This window comes from Spermophilus citellus (genome assembly GCF_964194105.1).
Source record: "Spermophilus citellus genome assembly, chromosome: 4".
Classification (NCBI taxonomy): domain Eukaryota; kingdom Metazoa; phylum Chordata; class Mammalia; order Rodentia; family Sciuridae; genus Spermophilus; species Spermophilus citellus.
Window position 1 is genome coordinate 5,164,752 of NC_138185.1, and position 24,133 is coordinate 5,188,884.

At 55.6% G+C, this 24,133-nt stretch overlaps 1 protein-coding gene across 15 annotated transcripts in view; it reads right to left on the reverse strand.

Moving 5' to 3' along the window:
- Window positions 1-217: 217 nt before the first annotated feature.
- Window positions 218-24,133, reverse strand: part of SLC13A3 (solute carrier family 13 member 3) — an 82,121-nt gene continuing 58,205 nt past the window's right edge. For 13 of the 15 annotated variants that reach the window (XM_081290386.1, XM_081290385.1, XM_081290396.1 and 10 more), the window contains 8 exons: window positions 21,185-21,310; window positions 18,497-18,592; window positions 17,572-17,676; window positions 15,180-15,277; window positions 11,386-11,498; window positions 5,081-5,242; window positions 2,621-2,758; window positions 218-887 (listed from right to left, as the gene is read on the reverse strand). In XM_081290386.1, coding sequence (XP_081146512.1) covers window positions 714-887; window positions 2,621-2,758; window positions 5,081-5,242; window positions 11,386-11,498; window positions 15,180-15,277; window positions 17,572-17,676; window positions 18,497-18,592; window positions 21,185-21,310 — 1,012 coding nt within the window. In that variant the 3' untranslated portion in view covers window positions 218-713. The remainder of the gene's footprint in view (window positions 888-2,620; window positions 2,759-5,080; window positions 5,243-11,385; window positions 11,499-15,179; window positions 15,278-17,571; window positions 17,677-18,496; window positions 18,593-21,184; window positions 21,311-24,133) is intronic. The other 2 variants (XM_081290392.1, XM_081290389.1) reach the window with 2 other exon arrangements.

Here is a 24,133-nt window from a genome sequence, read left to right on the forward strand (position 1 = left end):
CCGCGGGGCCACATGCAGGAGGGTCTTGGCTGGCGGGGCCATGGTCACCTGTGAGAGGGCAGGGCCCCTGCTTGCCCGACCCCAGATTATGGCCCAACTGAAGGATTCCAGGAGGAGAAGCGGAGCTCCTGGGAGCCGTGGCGGCTGGGCTCCCCAGACCCGGGTGTGCTGGGAGAAGCAGCAAGGGGACCCTGCCCAGGCCCCTCCGTTCCAGGGGTGGCAGCCACACAGTGGTCCCAGATCAGGCCCCAGCGGGCAGAACCCCCAGTCAGGAAGCATCGGGCCTAGAACTGCGCAGCCCCAAAGCCTCTCTGGGAGCCGCGTCCTTGGAGATGAGATGGTCTCTCCAGAGAGGCCCCCAGCAGCCCACTGGGGAGGAGGCTGGCTGCGCTCCAGGGGATGGGGGCCTCTCACCCCAGCGTACAGGACAAACCCCATTCTAGATTTGTTAGGTGGCTAAAGTGGGCTCTCTGCATCCCGCCTCAGAATGCTCCCAGAGCTTATCCTCAGGCGCAGACCTGGGAGGTCTCGGGGCCTTGAACCACATGAGAGAGGAACCTGTGGGCCCAAGTGGACCACTAGAGGTTACCCTTGCTCTGCTGCATACTGGATGACAACAAAGAACTGCTGGATCATCCTGCAGGGTCCTAGCAGCAAGTTATAGTGACAGTCCTCTGGGAGGGCCCAGCCCACAGGGAAACCCCCAGGAAGGCTCAGAGGGTCCGAAACGTGTCGTTGGTCAAGGTGAGTGGTTCTGTGATGTTGGTTGAGTGGCTGTTGGCCCAGTCCGGGAAGGTGCCCAGCTGGAAGATGCTCTGGGCCCAGGTATTCATGGCAACGTTGAGCAGCAGGACGCCCATCACGTTCATCAGGAGACCTGTCCGGACCTGAAATGGAGCCCAGGCTGAGGGAGGGGTCAGCACAGACCCGCATACAGGTGAGGAAAGCTAGATCCCAGACAGGAAGTCACCCCCCCAGAGCCAGGGAGGTCGGCATGCCGAGGTCCCGCCACTGGAGAGCAACCGCGTTTGATCGTGATGCCCCTCCCCCACAGACACACATGAGCGCACACACACACACACACACACACACACACACACACACACACGGGCGTGCACACTCTGCAGGTCCAGGGGAGGCTGTACTTGTCTATGGAGACGCATTTTCCCCCTGGAGAGTCCGCCTCTTGGAGTAGCTGAAGAGGACCTGCCTGTGCGCTTCCCCCTGGAATCTCCAGGCCACTGGGTCCCCTTGGGTTGAAAACGCCTGCTTTCCCATCTGGTTTTCTGCTTGCTTCACCTTAGTGTTACCCAGGCTTGCATCCCATGGGGACAAAGATGTCCCCTTGGGCAGCTGCAGGCGAGTGGGCGGTCTGTGGTGGTCACTCACCCGTCCCCGGGTCTCTCTGCTCCTCTGGCTGCCTCTTTGCTCTCTGGAGCCCTGTAGCTTGTGCGTCTGCCCCCACTGTTTCCTCTCTGCTCCACACATCCCTCCTGCCCTAACATTCACTCCACTCAGTGCAGAGTCACCTATAAAGACATCACTGTCCTGCCTAGAGCCCCACAGAGCCTCCCCTGCAGCTCGAGCGGCGACCCAGGCCTGTGCCTGCACTCTGCCCATCGCTCTCCGCCGCTGCAGGCACAGCAGCCTTCTGGGTGCTTCTGGAGCACGCGGAGCTCTGCCCCACGCCCAGGTGTTTGCGGTACCCTCTACTTGGAGAGCTCTTCTCCCTTTTTTGTGGAAGACTGACTGCCTCTCAAGATCAGGTCTCAGCTACTGTCACCTGCTTGAGAGGCATCCCATCCCTCCCATCCCATCAAAGTCACCTCTTCCATCCCCCATGCCGGGTTCTGTCCATTTTCTAGAGCTTAGCAATATTCACATTTCACGTTCTAAAAACTCTGCCACCTGTCTCCCGGCCTCGCCACGCTGCTGCCCCCAGTGGTCAGAGCACAGAATGCACCAGCCCTTCCTCTGTCTGCTCTTTCTTCTTCTCACCCTTGGTCCCTGTCTCTCCAGTTATCCTGCTGTGGTCTCCTGCCTGCTGACGCTGATCACCCTTCTTGGCTGTGTCAGCTCAGGACACTGAACAAATGCTCCAGGCAGCCAGTGGGGAGGGAGGAGCTGCTGGAGGAGAGCGGCAGGCGGGAGGGAGGGAGGGAGGGAGGGTCTGGGCCGGAGCTGGGGAGAGGGGACAGGAAGCCCTGCTCAGATGCTGAGCTCCCCAGCCACCCACAGGCTTCTGCTTCCTTTGTCTCACTCCTGGGCACTGAAGCCACCCCCCTAAGTCCCAGAGCGTGTCTGCTGCCCCCTCTCCTAAAGATTCTGGGCACGGAGCTGTTGGTCAAACAACCAAGAAAACAACAGTGCCCAGAGAGGGGGCAGGTCCCTTGTCCCTGAAGCGAACTGTGGGAAGCAGTCACTAGGCGTGTTTGCTGGAATGGTCTAAGCGTGAGCCTAGCCCAGAGTGTTTGCTGAAACCTGTCCCCAGCCTCATTCAGAACAGCTGTTCAGAGACTGGGGCAGGTGGAGGGCATGGGGTCCAGCCTGGATGCTTTGCCCATTGCCTGGTGCCCCTCCTCCTGCTTCCCAGGCTGTGGCTAGGAATGCCCAGACTCACCATGTCTTTGACCAGCAGGTGTCCGGAGGCGAAGGCGATTGAGTTGGGGGGCGTGGAGACGGGGAGCATGAAGGCGTAAGAGCAGCCGACCGTGCCAGGGATCATCAGGTACAGCGGGTGCACTCTCAGGCGGATGGCCTGGGCCAGGAGGGGACCAAGACACAGACAGACACCGAGCAACCACATGAGTGATAGAGACAGTTGGAAAGAGAAGGACATGGAGGCACAGAGATTGGCAGAGTGACAGAGAACAGGGACACAGAGAGACAGAGACATGCAGCCAGAAGTACAGACAGACACAGGCAGGAAGGGGCCAGCAGACCAAGACAAGATGGAGAGAGGTTCCCAAAGTCAGTGACATCGCAGGGCCACGTGGCTGTTTCATTAGGGAGCAGCTGGGGCGATTTAGCCTGGACCTTCTCATGTGAGTGAGCATCGGAACTACCCGGGGGGCTTGATGGCTGCTCTGCCTCCCCAGAGGGGCTGATCCAACAGGTCTGAGCAGAACCCACGACTGCGTTTCTCACAGTTTCTCCAGTGATGCTGCTGCTGCCGCTTCCAGGGACCACACAGGGACTGAGAACCAGGGCACTGACATAACGGCTCCATACCTGGTCCTCCCCTCTGGGCACCTGTGTTGGGGCTGGCTGCATTTCAGTAACAAGGAGAGCTCAGGCTGGCATCACTTGCAAGCATTCCCACATTCTAAGCCTTGTGGAGCAAGCTGTCTGTGGGTTGACCTCAGGCAGCCGTCACCAGTGCGTCACCTCTGCTACATGACATATTCACCAGCAATTCATGTTGGTCAATCTCTGCCACTTTACTTAAGATAGGACACTGGGGCCCCTCTAAGGAGTTTCTGCAACCAGAAGCATAGAAAATTCCTGGGAAAGCTCTGACACCGCCCTCTGTGGATTCGATGAGAAGAGAATGTGTCCTGCAGAAGCTTTCCAGCAAGAGCAGGCTCTAGGCTCCCTCCCCTCCCCCACCCACCCCACAGCACCCCTCTTGCCAGGTCCCTGAGATCCTGGGAAAGGGTCTGACTGAATCGGACTTCACTTGAGGGTGTGAGGGGTACCACCCCACACTGCTGGTGGGAGGGTAAGCTGGGAGTCGCTTTGAAGAGCAATTTGCTCAAACCTAACCTTTTAAATGCACATGCTCTTTGATCCAAGAATCGCAGCTGTAGGCCTTTTTTCTAAAAGTAATCAAGGATGCACAGACCCAGCAAGATCAAGGCAGCCTTGTTGGGTAATAGCAGCCTGGAGTCACCCGTATGATCATGAGCCCAAGATTGCTTAAACTCATCAGCAACTAACCATTTAGAATGGAATATTCCCCAGTGGTTGAAAAAGCATACATTATAGCTCTGTGCTGATTCAGTGTGACTTCTCTGCAAATTGATACATAAAATAAGCAAACTAAAACCCAAACCAGACAGAGCAGGCAAGAGGGCTTGTGTGCCACCACTGGCACTCCAGGCATAGACACCATTTATGATCGCAACATTGCTTTGGTCAGTTTGGGATCATATTGAAACAGTTGTATGGCTTGGTCTTCTTTAATCTGTTTAAGTGTAAAACATCACGGATGGTTTCCTGAGGCTAACCCTGGTACAGATTCTTAGAATACCATCTACCTGATCGTGATTATTCTTGTTCTTTGCATATGATCCTGGACTCACTTCGCTTCAGTATTTGCATCTTTGTTCACATGAGATTGGATTCTCTCTCTTTTCCCTTCTCTCTCCCCCTCTCCTCTCTGTCTGGATTTGGCATCAGGTCCTGCTGACCTCCTGGATGGCTTGCAGGCCCTCTCTCTTTCTGTGCTGGGGACCAGCTGGGTGAGGTGGGAACTCTCTGTTCCTTGAAGACTTGCCCCCTCTCACCAGCAAAGGTAGATTCTGGATAAATCGCTCCAGCCGGTCCCTGATGAGACCCCCCAGGGCTGGTGATTTTAGAGCAGAGGTTCTCAATCAGTGTGATGAGTCCCCCCAGGGTCAAAGCTAGGGATGATGCTCAACACCCCCACAGCCCACAGGACAGCCCCACCTACCCCCAGAGAATTCTCTGGCCCAAGTTCTCAACAGTGCAAAAGGCTTGCTTTTGAGAGGGGCTACAGCTTTGCCTGTTATTAGAATCTCAGATTTTCCACATCATCCAACTTTGGAAATTTATATCTTCTCAGAAAACTCTCCATGTCACCGCGGGTTCATTTTCCCCAACGAGGGGAAATTTCTTGTTTGTTTGTTTGTTTTTCACTTTGAACATATTAACTCATATTTATGCATTTCTTGAAGGAAAAAAAAACCCTATCTTTTAAATGACACTGTGGTTCTGACACTTCCACGCATTTTGGAAGACAGAAGTGACACCAGGGTTCCTAGGAGGGCTCTGTCGCAGGGAGGGGTTTCCCTGCCCCGGGAAGGCATGCCCCCCCCTCGGCCCGAGGGACCCTCACCAGCTCCGCCAGGATGGGCAGGAAGATGACGATGGTGGCCGTGTTGCTGGCGAACTCGGTGAAGAAGGCGATGACCACGGTGACGAGCAGCACGGCCAGCACCGGGGGCACGTTCTGCAGCGGGTGCAGCTGCCCCCCGATCCACGCCGACAGCCCCGACTCCTGCGGGTGGGCACAGCCTTCACACCAGCCCGCCCGGCTGCCCAGGGGGTCGGGGCGTTGCCGCCGGGACAGCGCTGCCCCTGCACAGACGGGAGACTCGGGGCAGAGAGGCGGGGGCACGGCCAAGGGCACCATCAGAGCCAGCTGCTCGGCCTCCCAGACTTCACACCCTACAAGCCAGGGGCTGGAACCCAGGGTCCCCATGACCCATTTGGTTAGAATCAGAAATTCTATCTCCATAGGCTCTAGCACCCCGAGGCGCCAACTTGAGCGGGAGGGAGAAGATCAGACCCTTCCCCACGAGTCTCACTCCTCCAACGATGGTGATCAATTAACAAAATCTCAACAATTGCTTATGCGAAATATTCATTATTGTTGTAATCATTATATAATAATATGGTGATATGTACCGAAGTATTATATATAAGATATACTAAATATCACAAATATGGAACAAATGAACATATGTCAAAAGCAACACAATCAATGATTATTAAGAATAAAGATATTTATGATCCATAATAAGGATGCCTGTTACAATGATAATGTAAATACTAACATTATTAGCATTGTACTACTGTTTCCTGTCATAAGAATTGTCATGACGGAGGCTTTCTGGGGCCAGCACCTGCTACGTTACCTGCTGACTCGTCCCAGCCATCCTGTACGGTGGATTTTATTGTCCCTGTTTTGTGGGGAGAGGGTGGTGGTGGGGAATCCGAGCCTGGAAAGGTGTTGTGATTACCTGCCCACGGTCCATCCCCCAAATAGTGACTGAGATCCACATCTGATTCATGAGCTGACATGCTTCTGCAAAGCTCCCCACACCCCACTTCCTCTGGACACACTACTTTGTCACTTTATCTCTTAATTAAGAGCAGCACCCAGAGCTGACCACAGTCTTCCAGGCCAGGGAAGGAAGGGAAGAAAACCCCCTACAGTCCCCTGCGCCACCACTCTAGCCATGCTGCGCTGCCTGCGTGGGACTGAGAGCTCGGGCCAGTGCTGCTGCACACTGCCCCCTGGTGGTGCCACATAAGATCACAACGAAGCTCCATGGCTCTCCTGTAGCTTGTTTTCTCCTCAAAAACGACAGAAGTATAGGTTTAGGAACTGATCGAGGGCAGAGTTGGATTAAGCCCTAACATTTAAAATCAAATGCATTTCTGCCATAGTCCTTCTATCAACCCAGGATCCTCTGCTACCAATTCACATTGTTTTGCCAAAGAAACCTTGCCCATTTTCTTTCATGTTTAATAGAAGATTCACTGTTTATTCAGAACTTAAGACTTCATGATGGCTTCTAGAACACGTTGTAAATAAAACACGTTGCTTTATTTACATAAATAAAATACTACACTGGGTTGTACAACATGACTTTCAATTTACCTTCAATGCATGAATAATAAAGGCTAAAAAATGTTTTCACTGTAGAAAATCAGGGTGTTTCTGCTCCACCTGCACTAGCCGATAGCCCAGGACAGGCCTCCTTGGCCTGGGGACACTGCGAGGAGCTAATGGGGCCACTGGCTTTTCCCATAGGCCACAGCGCTGGTGGAGACCAGCCGAGCACATGCAGTTAGACGGAGAGGGAGGTGGCAGGGAATGTCAATGCGCCGGCTCAGGATGACGCCCAGGGCCCTCCTGCCTCTTGGCCTCTGAGAGCCGGGCCTCCTGCCAATGGCCCAGCAGCCACCCAGGTCCTGGGCGCAGCTCCTCACAGGAGGGACTTTTGGCAGCTTCCTGGGAGAGGAAAACCCCCAGCTCCCTGGGGTTCTGCTGGGGACACTAAAGGGACTTCACCTTCCCTTTCCCATTCCTTTGGAATTGGAAGCTCTGTTTTCTAGGAAACGCACACCCCAGGGATGTCCCCAGGGGTGTCCCCAGGATGTCCCCAGGGGTGCCAGGAACCAGTGAGAGCCAAGTCAGGGGCAGCACGGCCAAAAGTTGAGAGAAGCCTCCAGAGTCAGGGTGTTTCTCGGCGGGGTCCTTCCTGCCTGAGCCACCCTGGCCAGGCCTCGAGGCCCCTCTGTGCCTGACTCCCGAACCTGTAAACTGGGGACAGCTGTCCTGGACGCTGCTGAGAGAGAACTGAGGTATAAAGTGCCCAGAGAGTGGCCAAGGACCCGGGAAGAGCCCGGGGCAGCATGGAGTCACCAGACGCCAGAAATGGCAGGACTCAGAATCACCCAATGCAGAGGTCAACTGTGTTCCTTGGTGGCCCCAAGGATGATAAGACCGAGGGCCACCAGCAGGACGGGAGGGAGGGAGGCTGGGTTAGCGTGACGAGGCCCCCTCCCCCTTCCTACTTCATCCAGATCCTCTTCCCAGGTCTCCTCTCTACGCAGGGCCACATCTTACGAGGAGGCCGCTGTGGCTCAGTGTGTGAAATCAACTCTCCTGGGGTCCTCAAAAATCCCTTAAAAGGCTCGTAAAACAGCAGCCTCCGCTGTGCCTCTACAGCCCTGAATAAGAATCTTAGGAAGCAAGACCAGTGACTTGGATTAAAGGAAGGAAAACAAAGAGTCCTGTATGCGCCTGTGGGACCCTGCATTCATCCCCGCGTTTACCAGCTGGGTGACACTGGGCAGGCGGCTTACCATCTCTGTTCCTTGGTTTCTTTAAGTGATCGTGAACAAGTACAGGTAAAAAGAGTCCCTGTACATACTCGCACTGAATAAAATTCTTATTATATATTTAATTTATCACACAACATAGTGCTTCCTCAGTGCCGGGCACTCTGCTAAGTCTCTGCTGATATTAACTCACTTGATCCTCATAACAACCCCCAAAGTAGGTGGTACACACCTCCACGTCACGATTGAAGAAACTGAGGCACAAAGAGGGTGAGTGATTCGCCCAAATAAGTGAAATGACTCGTCTGAGTGATTCTGGGCTTAGAGTCTGGGCCTCGGCCATGCCACGCAGCTCTTGTCCCCCACCATGATGGGGCAGTAAGAGGGACGAGCCTCAGGTTCCCCTCAGGAGAGGGATGGGGAGGGCTCAGGTCTCTGACCCAGGGTTTGCTCCACTCGGCACCAGGTGCCTGTGACTTCAATCTGTCGGTAGAGAAGTGGCTCTTGTGACTCCGTGTATCTGAAGGCCATGAACAAGGCCACTCTTTCTGCCCTGAGATGGTCACACATTTGTGGCCATAGCGGCTGGTCTGCACCTGGGGGCGCTGTTCTTCCAGGTCCTTTTCTATATTGTCATCCATTTTCAAAATCGCCATCTATGGATCCTAACGACAAACGCTTGCTGAGCATCACTCCTGGATGCCTGGACCTGAGGGGTTGGGACAGGTCTGGTCCCTGTCCCCATGAGACAGATCACCAATAAGCAAACACTGCCCGGATCCGTCGGAGAGTAGATGAGGTACAACAGAAATGAGCAGGGTGGGAAGAGAGGAGCAGAGGGCGGGGCGACTCTAGTTACGGTGGCCTGGGAGGTCGTCTCCAAGGGGCTGAGACATGGACGGGGAGATCTCAGGAAGACTATTCAACAGAGAAATGTGGTGCAAAGGTCCTGGGGTGCAAGTGAGTCTGACGTGGCTGAGGAAGAGCCAGCGGTCAGAGGAACCAGAGAGTAGTGAAGGAGGGAGAGGTCGTGCCAAGGTCGGGGAGTCAGGCAGGCGCCAGGCCGTGCGTGGGCTCATGTGCAGGCCTGGGAGGTCCCTGGGTCTGTGCTCATGTGTGTGGGCAGTCGTGAGCACACGGTTTTGCCGCAGAGCCCTGCAGTGGGGACAGGCTGCAGACCCCAGCTCACGGCCACGAAGCTGGGCCTCCAGCCCTCGGACTCAGCCCCGGGGAAGCCACACGCCCAGCCTCAGCCGGGCCCCAGCCCAGGATCTCCAAGCCTCGGGTGGCCTGGCTGTGGCCCGGCCAACACACTGGGCTGTGCCATAGCTTGGTCACTCCTGGGCTGGGCTTCAGCTGCCCGGGGACAGGATGGTACCAGCAGAGGCTGGGGAAGAGGGGCGGCCACCACACAAAGGCCCTGTTGAACAGAACCCCGGGCCGCTGCCCAGGCCTGGGCCGAGAGCCAGCCCGGCCTCCCTGCGCCTGGCCCCGTGGAGCAAGACCCCGCCACTACCCCCTCCCCGCCGAGCCCAGAGGCTCCGGAGGCGAGGCCGCCCCCCCAGTCCCCTGCCTGGGGCCGGGCTGGGCTCAGGTCCCTGTGCTGATGGCACCATGGCTCCTGACCCCGAGCCCCCCTCCCCAGCTTCCAGGCAGGGCAGCCAGTGAGTCAGGCCTCAGTGCCCCGACGCTGCCTGCTTCAAAATCCCGACCACTCTACGGTGGCCCCTGATCTCCACTCTAGGTGAGGACACCGAGGTCCAGAGAGGTCGAACAACTCGGCAAAGACCAAACAGTAAGAAGGGCGGAGCTCTGCTTCCAACCCAGGTTGGAAGTTACTTCCTCCAGGAAGCCTCCCCTGATACACCCCCACAGGAGGCGACGGCGAGAGGGGCAGACGAACCAGGGTTCTTATCCAGCCCTGCTACCAGAGAGCTGTGTGACCTGGGACCAGTCACCTAACCTCTCTGGCCTTGAAATTCCTAAAATGGACACCAAAAAAAGTCCTTTTGTTCACCTGTCATTTGTTCTCCTTGAATTCTGCTCACTTGTGTGCGTTTCTCTTTCTGGAATAAACAATCCTCATCAACAGGTGCCTCACAGAGGACCTCACGGAGGACCTGTATGTGCCTCCCGCACCCTGGGGGGGGGCTCGCGGGGGAGGTTCAGCGTGCAGTCAGCTTGACCTGGCCCCAGAAGAGCTCTCTGGCCCACAGTCCTATCAGCTCAGGTCTGCGGACAGTGGACACTGGGAGACCAGGGCCTGGCCACCTCTGACCAGTCAGGACGCTCTAAGGCCTCTGTGGGGCGGGGTGTCCCCCAGCCCCCCTCTCCCTCTCTCTTCTCTCCCTCCAAGGGCGCAAACTAAGGGCCCGCTGCTCACCACACAGCTCAGAGTCCACCTCCTGCATCACTGTGGCCCCAGGAGGGGGTGAGGTCGTGGACGGGCACTTGTCAACCTGGGTTCATTATTATCTTACTTCCTCCCCATTTCTTCTGTAGAAGAAAACAATTTATCTATAATTTATAGATGAGAAAACTGGAGCCCAGAGAGGTCGAGAAGCCTGTCAAAGCATCCCAGTGAGAAGAGGCAGAGCTCAGCCCCCAAATCTGGTCACCTGAACAATATACCCTGGTGACAGGTGTCCCACTCGGGAACGTGGCCTGAACTGAAAATCAAAGTGGGAGTGAGGTGAGAAGGCATGTGAGCAGGGATTTGGTTTTCTCTGCCTTCGTCGCAGAGTGATCCCCAACTGGCTGTGGGCGTGACCACGGGGGAGGTGGGGGCAGAGCCCAGTGGCCAGCTCTGGCTCCGAATCGCAGGTGTCGAGGGGCCACCAGCCTCCTCCTGTCTCGTTGTTTGCCTTCCGAGGGCAGCAACAGCCCTGTGCCACCCACCTGGGAGGTTTCTCAAGGTGCCGTCAGTGAGCTCTCTGCCCGGCACCGGGCGGAGCCTGGGACTAGATCAGGGCCGGACCCCAGCTCCCCGCAGAGCGCTAGCTCATGACCTTGGGGAGCTCCCTAGTTGTCCACACCTCAGTTTTCCTTCCTGTAAAACAGAGATGGAGGCCTCATCTTCCCCTGGGGGCCAGTGTGAGGATTAAATGAGATAATACAACACAGGTACTGAACGCCGAGGCTGCGCTGCCTCTGGGCAGTGCAGACTGACCATGGACTCGCGTGGCCTGAGAGTGAGCGCCTCCTGGAACTGCTCTGTGCCTCGACTGCCCGGCCCCAGCCCTACTCTGTGCTCAGGGAGCCTTCTAGAATAACACTAGGGATGCCTTTAACGAAGGGCTACTAGTATCTCACATGCAGATCTCAGGGGTCAAGGACATAGACTCTCGACTCCCTGGTTTCTCATCCTGACTCCCCATCTGTGTGACCTTAGGCAAGTTACTTTACCTCTCTGTGTCCCAGCTTTCCTATCTACAGAAGGGAATCCGCACAGGGTCGTTGGGAGCCCTGGAGTGAACAAGGAAAGCGCATCCAGGACCGCGCGCCCACTCCACCCCCTCTGCTGTCTGAGCTGTGGGGACGGGGACCTGCCCACACGGCGGCTCTTACCTCGCAGCCCTTGGCCATGGCGAAGCCCCCGCCCAGCAGAAGGATGACGTTCCAGGGCACCGTCTCCTGGGCCTTCCTCCAGGTCAGCAGGGGCTCCGTGTCCGTGCTGGGAGCTGGGCAGAGAGAGGGACCCAGCCATGTGCAAGGGCCTTGGCCTGAGAAGGGGGCCGCAGCCCTGCAGCCCTTTCTTCGTGGGGACACTCAGGGGTCCCGGGACGTCAAGGTCTCATGCTGGAGAAACCCCGTGAGTGTCACGAGGGGGTGTCCATTCAGAATGCCAGCCACGCCCGGCTGCCTCGGCTCCAGATGTGGGGGACCAGGCGCCCCACAGGCCAGACACCCCCTAAATCTCCCATCTTCCCCCCGGGGAGGTGCCGGCGGGATCCCCAGGCCCAGCAGGAAGGGCTGTCCTGCCGCCAACGTGCCCAGAGAGGGAGAAGGGGAGGAAACCTAGAACCATGGAACCAAGAGCAGCTTGGTCCAGGCGGTCCCCATGGGCCTCTATTCCCCAGCAGGGCCCACGTGGGCAGTGGTGAGGAGGGCGGCAGCGAGCCAGGTGCAGGGTGCAGGAGCCACCGCTACCAGCTCCTGCTCTGTCCCTGTGGCTGGGAAGCAGCCAGGACAGTCCAGACAGTGGCACAGGGATACTGGACAGAGACTGTTCACGACAGCAGGTGGTGGCTGGGCCTGGCCCGGGAGGCACCCCAGCCTTTTCCGCTCCGAAGGTCCCTGTGAACACTCCCTGAGGCAGAGCGGGGTGGGGGAGCTGACCTCGGCGTCCCCAGGGCCTGGAGCCAAGTCACTGTGAGTATCTGCATGTCACCCTGGGCCCCCCCTTGCTGGGCGGCGGACACTCTTGGAAGGGAGCAGGGAGCAGCCGCTCCCAAGTCCCCATTGACATTCCTGTCCCTCTCGGCTTCCCCAGGTTCACCTGGCCTCCACAGGGTTTTGTGGTCAGAAAGTAAAAACAACAAGAGCTGCTTCAGGAACCTCCCCAGGGAGAGCCTGGAGATTCCTGGACCAACCAACATGCAATTAAGCCAGATTCGGAAGAGGAGGTGGCAGGAGGCCCAGCCTCTACTGGGGGTGATACCACCCTATTTCATTAGAGGGGGGAGGGGAAGGCCCCAGCCACCTGGTAGGCACCTCTGGCAGGAACTTTGCCCTTTTTACGATTGTCCTGCCCAACCACGCCCTGCCACTGTTTCCTCTTAGCCCGCTTCTGGCCAGGTGGGCTCCACTTCTGGCTCAAGCTCCTCCTGGCTGGCGTCTAGAGCAGCGAAGCACAGGCAGCAAGCACAGGTTTGGATGAGGTTTGACCCTCGCTCTGCTGTTCACCAGCTGTGTGACCTGGGCTGGTGACTCAACCTCTCTGAGCCTCGACCTCCTCATCTGCCAGGCAGGGTGATAGCACTTCCCTCAGAGACTTTGGCGCTGAGATGAAATGTGCCCACGTGGGCAAAGGGCTGAGCCGGGGACATGGCCCATAGCAAGTCCTGGTTCTTCAATTGACAGATTCACCCCGAGGCCCTGCCATGTGCCACACACTGCTCTGGACACCTGGGATACAAAAGGGCCAGCCAGGAGACACCCCACCTGTTGGCTGGCCGGGAAGGGGGAGGAAGAAAGTGGACACGGCCAGTTGGGGTGAAGAGAAAACCCAAGTTGCTTGGTTCCCACATCCTGCTTAAGCTCATCAGGTGACTTTGATCAAGTCACTTTCTCGCCCTGGACGCTAACCATTAGACCACTCTCTAAGGCACCGTCCAAGTTCTGAGGGCTAAGACACAAAGCGTCACCTCGGCCAGTCTGCACAGGACACCAGTGGCCAGAGGACAGTGGTGCGCAGAGTCCCTGCCCACCAGGGACTCAGTGCTGGCGAAGGTGGCACAGTGACACTGCCTGGACCAAGCTCCACTCAGGGTGTCCTAGCGTGACTGCCACTGGCCCGCGTGGCGTTGGCTTTGTCATTTGAATTGGTGACCAACATTTCAAATCTGGGAGATTTCATACAAGCCCAGAATCTTTGCTTCTCTTGAAAAAATCGGACCAAACCAGTGCTGCCTCCCTGCGCGCCGGCCGTGGGCAGGAACCGCGGGCGTCCGTCTGCCCCACGACATGGGTCTGCACAGCCTGCCTCCCAGGGTGCCAAGGCTCCTGTCCTTTGTCCTCCTCTCTGCGGCCATTTCCTCCAGGGGCAGACGCTGCTCTCTGTACCAGGATGTGACAGGGGAGATGGAGGAGGAGGCCACGTGCTTCGGGCACGGACTGGGAGCCAGCAACCCTGATCCCGAGACCACTGAGAGGACATGCAGCCCCCAGGGGCCCTCCTCCCTGTAGGAGGCCCCAGAGCCCAGGAGCCGGGTAGAGAGCACCAGAACAGGGCAGCAGCGGGCACCGGCCGTCTCCGTCATCACCCCCTGCAGCCCAGCCAGAGGAAGCTCTGGGCATTCAGGAGAGGCCACCTGACCTGCGCAGGCGTCACAGGAGGCCGGGAACCCGTGATGCCGGGAGGTGGCCTCTGGGGGAAGATCCGCCCAAGTAAGAAGGAGCCGGAGCAGCCCCATCCTGAGCCGCCAAGGGAGGGGGCCGACTGGGAGAAGAGTCCTGCCACGCAGGTGCCTACGCAGGTGCCCAAGGAGGGCCGCGGGCAGGGTCCCGCCGGGAGCTGGAGCGGGGGCAGAAACCCTGCCGAAGCAGATGTCCCAGGGTGGCCCTAGCAGAGGCCCTGGCAGGGCAGGGGGCAGAAGCGCTGGGGGCGAAGCCGGAGCCAGGGGGAAGCAGCCACCAAGAGGCAGCAGGACCTTGGAAGACGCCCAGCCACGAAGCTCAGAGATGAGGCGTGAGCAAAGCAGGGGCCGTCAGGCAGGAGCGCGGCCAGGGCCAGAGAAGAGCTGAGCCCGGCTCAGCGGGGAGCCCACAGCCAGGCCCCCTGGGGTCCAGCCAGGCCACAGCTGCGTGGGACCCTGGGGACACCTGGCTTTCTGTGCAGTCTCCACTCGAGCTGGGACTGGCCCGCGCGAAAGAAGTCTCTCTTCCCCAACAACAGGAAGCAGTTAGATCCTGACCCCTGACCCCTGACTCCTGGTCCAGAGCCCATTCCCTGCCTGAGACAGACACAGGGCTAGTCACAGGTGGCAAGTGCCGGTGCCGCCTTCTGGCAGCCATCTGCTGGACACCTAGTGGGGTCGCAGACTGGCACTTGGCCCTCAGCCTTCAGGCTCCCGCTTAGGGGCCTGCGGTGATTTTCCTAAATTTGGATTTTAATTGAGCTTTGCCTCCGACTCACTGCGCCCAGCTTGGCTCTGTCCTGCCTGGCTCTTAGGCCACCAGCTGTGCCTCCTGCCTTGGCTGAGGGGTTGGCCACTGTTCAGGAAGGAGGTTTGGCTGAGGGCCAGGGGCAACATCAGGCCTTGGGGTCGCACTTACATAACTAAAGGGAAAATGAACCTCCCGGCTTCCCAGCTCTCCTGCAGAAGGCACCTTGACTGTGGACATGGGACGCTGGATTTCTTACAATGTCACGTGCCAGGAAATATTCTTCTTTTGATTTTTTTCAATTATATGAAAACCATTCCTGGCTCATGGGTTGTACAGCAACGGCCAGTTGCTGGGCCTGGCCCAGAACTACATCTTGGATGCCACCTCAGGCAGTCCCAAGTCCCCAGACGTCCCTCACTCTGCGAGGGGGACACGCAGGACCACTGGTCAGTGCAGTGCTGCTCCAGGTCACTGAGGCCACACCGCAGGCCACAGCCCTTGCAGACCCTGAGGTCCAGCCTGGCCCACCTTACCTTTGAGGTCAAACCACCACTTGAAGGAGGGCCTCTGGGACGGGAAGAAGAACAGGACGATGACAACGGCTACGCCGGTGACAGCATCAGACACAAACCTACAATGAGAAGCCCACAGCATGTGACCCTGGGCTTCTCAGCAGGCCGTGGCTGGCAGGCCCGCCAGTGAGGGTCTGGGGACGGGAGTCAGCGCGCTGGGAAGGGGGCATTGTTGGGGACAGGGCCACTGGATGCTGAGTGCAGTGTGGGGCCACCCCCAGGGAGGCAAAGGCCCTTCTCCCTAGCCCCTGGGCATTTAGACGTTGCTGGTGCCAAATGCTAATCCTCCCGATTCAAGGACCATAGCAGGAGGAACCTGGCCAGAGAGGGGAGACTCTGAGAGCTACGAAAAACGGGGGTCCACGGGGCCCCCAGGGCTCACTGTACCGGGGTTCTACTGCACACTTGAGATCCCCACAGGGATGCACCCCACCTCACCCCTAATGCCACCTCTTAAGCACCCACAGAGGGCCTCTGGGGGAGCTCGGCAGATGTGGGGCCCTCAGGGCAGGCCTGTGTGTCAGAGGAGGAAGAGGGCCGTCAGGGAGCAGAAAGGGCTTGCTCAGGGTCAGACCCTGGCTGTGGCGGAGAGGAGCCTGAACTCGGGGTTGCCTGGCTCCAGATTCCATGAGGCCCAGAGCCGGTTCCTGACAGAAGCTTTGGGCTCACAGGTGCAGAGACGGGAGAATGCACATAGCTGAGGGTTGGAGGGGCCAGTAACCCGACATCAGAAAAATACACATAAAAACAGTAACAAAATACCACTTATCTACTAATAAATTGTCAAAACCTAAAAGGGGGATGAACCTGGTGAGGGGGCGGGGGAGGGAGGACACACGGGCTTAACCTTCTAGAAGGCAGCGGAAAACAAGCCGCACATTGTACCTGCGAACGCTCCTTGATCTCTTCTGCTCCTAGGAGTTCACCCTCAGGAATAATTTATGAGACTCACACACAGATTATGAACAGGGGTGTTCACTATCGGTAAGACAACGGGGAGGAGTTTTGATAGGAACATGCTTAAGTAAAGCGTGTTTCATCCACATTACAAAATAATCTGTCTGTTTAAAAAGAGATAAGAGATAGCACCAATCTTTATCGACATAGAAATAGAACCAAGATTTTGTGAATTACAGAAAAAAGGAAGGGCTCATTTGTGGTATTGGACATAGCTCAGTAAGGAACATGTTAAATAAAATAAGATCCTCCCGGACACAGAATGCTTTGAAGGGCCTAAAAAGAATGAAGTGAATCAGAAATCCCAAGTTGTTCAGGATCAAATTTTCCTGTGTGCATGCATGTGTACATTGATATGTGTCTGCATATCCGGAATGTCACACACCAAACTGTTCCTTGTGATTGTCTCGGGAGTTGGGCAGAGGGTGGTTGAAGGGCAACTAACTCTTTCATTTTAAATTTGGTCTTGTTTGAATTTTTGTGAGTATGCATAATTTTTCTAATTAAAAAAGAGAAAAACGGATGACAATCTGTTTACTTAGATTACATTTCTATTTGGAGTTCTTTCTAGCTAATTGTCAGGAGTTTTATTGAAGTGTAATGAACTTGTAATAGAACGTATCCATGGTAATACACAACACAATGTATACAAAGTCTTGGGTACAATTCCAGGTTGGACACATGTACCCAGTCCTGTAACCAGCCACTTGACCAAGAGGTAAAACAGATCTGGTCAGGCTTTATTGAAAGTTAGAAAAGATGTCTATCAGAACTGGGGATTGAGATTTGGAGTTATTTTTCACTTTCTCTGTATCGTTGAAATGCTTATAGCATCCATGACGCATCTGGAAAAAAATTAACAAAGTACCTGGAAAATTATTCTGGAAAAATAAAAGAATAACAGTAGTCAATTCTCTTGACTCCATGAAGTTACATGTTTCTGCCTTAAAACAACCTTTAGTAGATCAAAGTTTTATCACCCAAGTCACAGTGAGGACTTGGCGGCTCCGAGGGGGAGGTGAACCCAGGGGGCTTAACCTCTAAGCCACATCCCGCCCCTTTTATTTTTTAGAGATAAGGTCTCACTAAGTTGTTTAAGGCCTTGCTAAGTTTCTGAGGCTGGCCTTGAACTTGTGATCCTCCTGCCTCAGCCTCCTAAATTGCTGGGATTAGAGGCATGCACCACCATGCCCAGCTAGGTGGCTATTTTTAAAAATATCTGAATATATACATGTTCTATCATCCAAGCCTAAACTCTTTTCAGAGGGTAATAATGACACAATTACACGGGATGACAGGTGTAAACTCGGACACGGGTGTCCTGGTCTGCAGCCTCTCCAGCTCCACATGGCCCACCCCACAATCCTCCCCGTTGGCCTCCATCCCAGAATCTCACCCGGCGGGGAAGAGGCTGGCCCAGCCAGGGATGAACTTCGGGTCCCGGGAGAAGAGGAGGATGGCGAACGTGCAGAACAGGATGAGAACGGCCTGTTCTGCGAACCTGTGGCACAGACAAGCACAAAGGTGAGCCTGGGTTCAGGTGACAGCAGCAGGGGCGGGGGACCCAGGCAGGTGTCCGTCTGAGAAAGCTGAAAAGACTCCCTCCCTCCCGGGAGGCCTCAGAGAGAGGGCAGGGTGACGAGGTGTGACTGCTCCGTCCCCGGCTCCGCCCTTGCCCAGGACCCTGCCTCAGCACCAGGCCACCCCCTCCCAGTGGTTTCTGGGAATTTTCAAGAAAGAGAAAGAAAGGAGGAAAAGAGACGGAGGTTGAAGGCAGAGAGAAAAGGGAAAGACTGGGGAAGAGAGAGGGGAACTGTCACGGAGACAAAGGAGACAGGACTCAGGAGGGGACAGCCACGGAGAGGAGCACACACAGGGGAGGGACAGACGTGGAGAGGGGTGCAGGGCTGGGGAGGGAGACTCTCCAAATGCAAGAGGAAATGGCTCCCTGGTGTACCCACTTCACAGACCAGGCAGCAGGGCCCAGAGAGGGTTAGAACAATGCCCAGAGCCCCACGGGGAGTAGTGGCACAGCCAGTCTTGGACACAGACCGGCGGAGCCTAGATAGTTTCACCCAGGGGTAATGTGCATTCGACAAGAGCCTGAAAGCCACCGGAGGTGGTGTCAGACACGGTGCCTGAGGTGGGAAGGGGGCAGATCCCCACCCCAAGCACCCTGAGGGCTTTGTTGGTCCAGGGTCTACCCAGTCCCCATCCTGCGGGCTCCCAGGTCATTCCCAGGTCCTGACATTCTCCTGGGACTCGGCCAGGGCCAGGCCAGGCGGTAGCCCGCTCTCTCCCACCCCAAGTCACCCACACACTTGATGGGACCCAGGTTCTGGAATTCTTCCTGAATCACAGCTCGCGCCTTCTCCTCTGCGTCCGCTCTCAGCTTGGATTTCCTTTTTCTCCAGCCCCTGAAACAGAGAGAGTGGGTAGGGGCAGCCACGCACTGAGTCCCACCTCTCGCCATCCCCCGCCCGCCTGGCCGAGCCACGTCACCTCTGTTCCCGATACTGGGAGGGCCTCTGCCTCCCCTGCCTACAGCTGTGTCCCCAGAGTCTGGCTGATGGTTTGAAAACATGAGGCCCAGGCTGAAAACCCTCTTATGGGTCCAACGGACCCGTGAACACAGACAGATCAACGGAACAAAACAGGACGTCGGGATCAGACCCACTCAAGTGGGAGCTGAGCCTGTGAGCAAGCTGGCCTCTCAGGTCAGCGTGGACAAGCGAGCTGTTCAGAGGTGGGTGTTGGACGCGCAGACTGATGGGACAGACTGAGAGCCCAGGAAGACACCCAAGCTCCAAGGCCAACTGCATTTTGACAAAAGAGCCAAGACCTTGCCACGGGGACGGAGCAATCTGTCACTATATAGTGCTGGGGCCACTGTGTATCCACGTGCAAAAGAATGGATTTGGGCCCCTACCTCACACCATACATAAAACTTGACTCAAAATGAACTGAAGGCCTAAATATCAGAGCAAAAACCATGAAATTCTTAGAAGAAAACAGGGTACGATTTCATGGTCTTGGATCAAGCAAAAGTTTCTTAAGGCACCAAAAGCACAGACGACCCAGATCCGTGCACCAGACGTCACCAAGCCTTCTTTACCTCCTTGCTACCTCTGGCCCCAGGGCCTTTGTACTTGCCATCCTAGTTCCCTGGATTTGGCTTCCTCATTGGGGGCCTCCCTGTCTAGCAAGTTCAACCGGGGCTGCCTGGGTCTCTGCCTTGCCCCTGGCTGAGACCTCAGCTCCTATCAGCTCCTATGTCAGGCACTTCTCAGGGGACGTTGCTAGGTGAAGATGGAGTTGGGGGGCTGGCCTGAACCACTCCTATGTGCACCCAGAACATCCCTCTCACTGGGCTCCCTCTACCGCATCTCCTCCCTCAGCCTCCTCTGGTATAGGTGCAGCAGGTGCTTTTACAACAGGGAGGTGAGACGAGGGGCCGCGGTTCAGCCCGCCCTTCCCTCCATGCAGTCGTTACCTGGGCCCTGGCTAGTTCTTATCCTCAATCTACAGCGAAGACATTGGAAACCCGGGGAGGCCCAGAGTTGGGTAGGACGGCACCGAGCCACAACTTGAACTCGGGCCCATCCGAGTCCCTGGGCCTGCTTCCCTGGCCTGAGCTGGCCTTTGAGCCCTGAATTCCCGCTCTCGGGAGTCCTGGCAGGCATCTGAGTCAGCCAACACCACACCCAGCTTCTCTTGTTTCAAGCATTTGTACATCTCTGCTCCAGAGTTGCTCCCGCTGGTCCCATTTCACAGATGAGCCCATGAAGGCCTGGAGATGAGGGGAGGGACCTGGTCAGAGAAGAACAGTGGGCACGGCTGCCAGGCCCAGCTCGGAGCTGCTTCTCCTGCTCCCCAAGTTCTGGGCATCCGCACCTCCCTGAGCCAACACTGCCGTCTCTGCACCCCACCAGGCTCCTGGTTAGTGAATATATTCCTCCTAATAGGCTCGCCGCTTAATTAAGGAAATGTATTTAAGTAGAAAAATTTATCCACCCATAAAGGGAAGTAAGGCTTCCCTCATAAATAAAGTGACCGTAAAAACAAATGCGGAAAGTAAATCACCATCATCGCCTCTTGGCTAGAAGCCAAGGCTGGCCTAAGTCTCTGGGCCTGGAACTCGCTCTTTCTTTGTTCCAAAACATGTTAGGGAAGTTTCTAGTCTTCCCTCGCACCCAGCTGGGGCCTTCTCAACGAAAGCAGGTCAATTTGATGAGGGTGGGTAAAGGAATATCTCCTCCGTTATGTGATTCAGCATCGATTAATACCAGTCCTCAAGCCGCCCAGAGTACACCCTGCAGCGGGCCCCACGGGGACCCTGCACCCCCCTCTTGTCTGGCCTGAGTGTTGACCTTATTAGAGAACAGGGCTATGAATGATGGTCGAGGAGGGGACAGTACCGAGGGCCTGCACAGCCGGCCGCCGGCCCAGCCCAATCCCACACCCTGGGAGGCCAAGACACGGTGTCAGGGCTGGCACTGCAGCACCTCCCAGAGCTCCTTGTTAGGAGAGCAGCAAGGCCTGTTGGGAAGTGATTGGATTCCAGGGTGAAATCCCGTCGGTGGACTGACCCACTTGGTGGCTTGGTCGTTTACAGGGACCACTGGGTGGGAGTTTGGGCAGGTAGGAAGGAGGTCACTGGGACACGGCCGTGGGCTCGGTCTTGTCCCTGGCTCTTCCCTGGGTCTCTCTGCTTCCTGGCCGCCGTATTGGGTATTCCACCGAGATGCTCTGCCTTACCTCAGGCCCAGAGCCATGGAAAAGGGGACCACGGGACCCCTGAAGCTGAAGCCAAAAGAGCGTCTCCTCCCTGGAGCTGTTCCACCAGGGGTTTCCACCCAGTGACCAAAGCTGGCTCACCAAGGAGAGGGACAGGGCTTGATGACAGCTGTCCTGGGGGGCCAGGGGGCTGAGAGCACCCAGGTCCCACGGGCTCCGAGCTCAGGTGTCTCTCGTCCCCAGGCGGCCACCAGGAGGATGAGGAGCGGTACCTCAGACTCAGGCCCCCGTACAGGAAGGAGATCCAGAGCCAGCCGGCCAGCAGGAACAGCAGCATGAGCGGCAGCGCGAAGATGAACCAGGAGCCGAAATTCACCACGTCGCACTGTGGAAAGAAGCTGACGACAGCGGGGGCGGGGAGGGGGACGGTGGTCAGGGTGCAGTGACCACAGGGGCCCTGGGATCCTCCTTTCCTTTTCTGTGGGGATGCTGGACTCTGACCTCGTGGACTGAAGGGCGCCTGGATGAGCCAATGAAGCAGGACGGGGGACCATGGGGGACCACAGAGCACAATGCTCGGCCACCGAGCTCCCCAGTCTCCAGGTGAGAGCAGGGCCCAGCAGGCCCAGCCTGGTGTGCTCCTGAAGGTCACCGAGATGGTTTTAGTCAACCAAATGCACGGGGGCTGCCACCTCGCCCTAGCTGGATGGCCTCCCTGAGCCCAGGCCTGCGCCCCCACGTGGTGAGGTCCCTGGGGGGTCTTTCTCTGCTACGCAGGCTCAACTTCCGATTGTGAGCACATCATCAGCCTGAAAGGAAGGATCCAGGGCAACAGGCCGGGAGGATGTGGGGGACGGGATTCCTGGTGCTTGGTCAGTGGAACAATGTTTCCCGGAGAAGAATTTGGTCAAGTGCATTGAACCAAAGGCCGAATGTTCTCTCTGGTAAGTGGATGCTGATCCATAATGTGGGGACTGGAGGAACTTTGGACTGGGCAGAGGGGAGGCAGGGGTGAGGAGGGGCATGGGTAGGTGAGAAGGCAGAATGAGGAGGACATCGGGACCCCAGGTACATGTACAACTGCAGTCACGCACAACCAGAGAAACGAGAAGTTGTGCTCCATTTGTGTACAATGAAACGAAATGCATTCTGCTGTCATGGATAACTAATTACAACAAATTAAAAACAATTTTTTAAAAAAGTGCATTGAGTCTTAAAAAAATGTGTGTACCCTCTTATCCAGAAATTGTTACTAAAAATATGCATTAAGAAAACAGCAATCAAATGCAGTCAGGAATGTCTGTGCTAGACTGGAAAGGAAAAAATAAGTTGTAAAATGACAACACACATGTGCTCATAGGCCTTTTAAAATAAATAATAAATAAATACCCAAAATATAAAGTTATTTTATAATAAACACACAAATGAATGAAAATATTAATATACAATAGAGTGGGACCCTGAGAGACTTTTATTTCCTTCTTTTTCTTCATCTGTATTTTCTACCATGAATAAGAATGCCTCTATGAGTAGACAAAAGAAAAAGAAAAATATTGTTCTAAAATATTAACATATTAGCAGATATGTGGTCAGTCCTATAATTCATAATAACAAAATAAAAGTAAGATGAGAGCAATCTAAATGCTCACGATTAATAAAGTGTGACACTTAGCCAAAACAGGATAATTGATAGCTATTAAAAATTTATGTTTTCTATAAAATTTTAATGTGAAAATCAGGCTCCAAAATAGTACAGGGCTGGTGATGTAGCTCAGTGGTCCAGAGCTTGCTCGCAGGCCTGAGGCCCCGGTTCAATCCCCAGAACTGCCAAACACAAAACAAAGGCTAAGCTACACTGATAATGAGTATCTGAACACAAAAGAGCCCGAGGGAAGCTTTGTAGCAGTGGAATTGCAGGCATTCTATACTTTTAATTTTTTCTCAGTTTTCTGTTTTATAATGTGCCTGTATCATTTGATAATCAAAATAAAACAGTAAAATGTGTTTAGAAGCAGGACCAAGGATCAGGCAGGGCAGCCACTTTCTTTTTAATGGGAGAGGTTTCCTTTTACAGTCTCTCTCTCTCTCCACCAGAAGTTCCAAGTTTGTGCATACAATTTGCATAGATGCAAAGGTATTTGCATACAATTTGCATGTGATTTACTCAAAATCCTGTGTATTTGGCATTTTCATTTAACAGCCCCAGTGCTTCCTCCCTGATTTCTTTTCAACTTGAAACACAATCCTGCTCACATCAGGGTAGGCAGGCGGCCCGGAACTGGCTGACCATGACTTCTCTTTCCCAGTACCCCCCAGGCCCCAACTCAGACCCTGGTCCTGCACCCAGCGCCCACGGCTTCCTGTCCAGCCCTGGAGACTGGGTTTCAGCAAGCCCAGGGCCACCTGGCAGTGCACAAGTAGGAAAGCAGAAGGCCACGCCGGACCCTCCCAGCCCTGGAGCAGGACCACAAGCTTTCTGGCTTGTCTGTTGCGGATCCACACCACGAGGCACAGGCCCGCCGTGCTGCAAGACTAGAGACCAAGAGACACCTGGGGTTGGCGGCTTTAAAGCACGGGTACAGGGGGAGGCTCAGGCCCCATCCCACACCTCCTAAGTCAGAATCTCTGAAAGGGAGGCCCACACCTATTTCCTCACCTCCCTCAGTGATCCTGAGGCATGTGAAGCTGAGATCTTAAAATGAAAGGATTTGGGATCGAGAGTATGGTGACAATTCATCTTACCCAGGAGTTCACTAAGGCCAAACGGGGAGGGGAGGGGTACCGAAAACTTCTCATGAAAGTAACCTGGGGCGCATGCTCTGGTGGAGCGCTTGCAGAGCACGCCCTGGATCTATAACCAGCTCCACATAATGAACAAAAAGCAAAAAGAGAGAACTTTGATTCCTTCCTCACGAGATTGAGACCAACAGGGCCCCCTCTCCGAACCATCCTCACAGATGGTGACCGCTGAGCACCAGGCAGAGAGGCCGGCTAGCATTTGTGGCCACACTGATCTCAACCACTGTTAGCTGCTGTTTGCTAAAAGCTACGTTTGCAGTTATGCAAATCCACAATCACAGGATTCATCTCCACTGCAAAAGAACCTCCCAGAATCCTGGAATCTGAACTCCATAGACACAGAATCTTGAAATACTGAGCTTTTAAACTTCAAGAAACTAAAGGCTTGGGATAACGGGATGAGGGCGTGCAGTGAAGAGTCC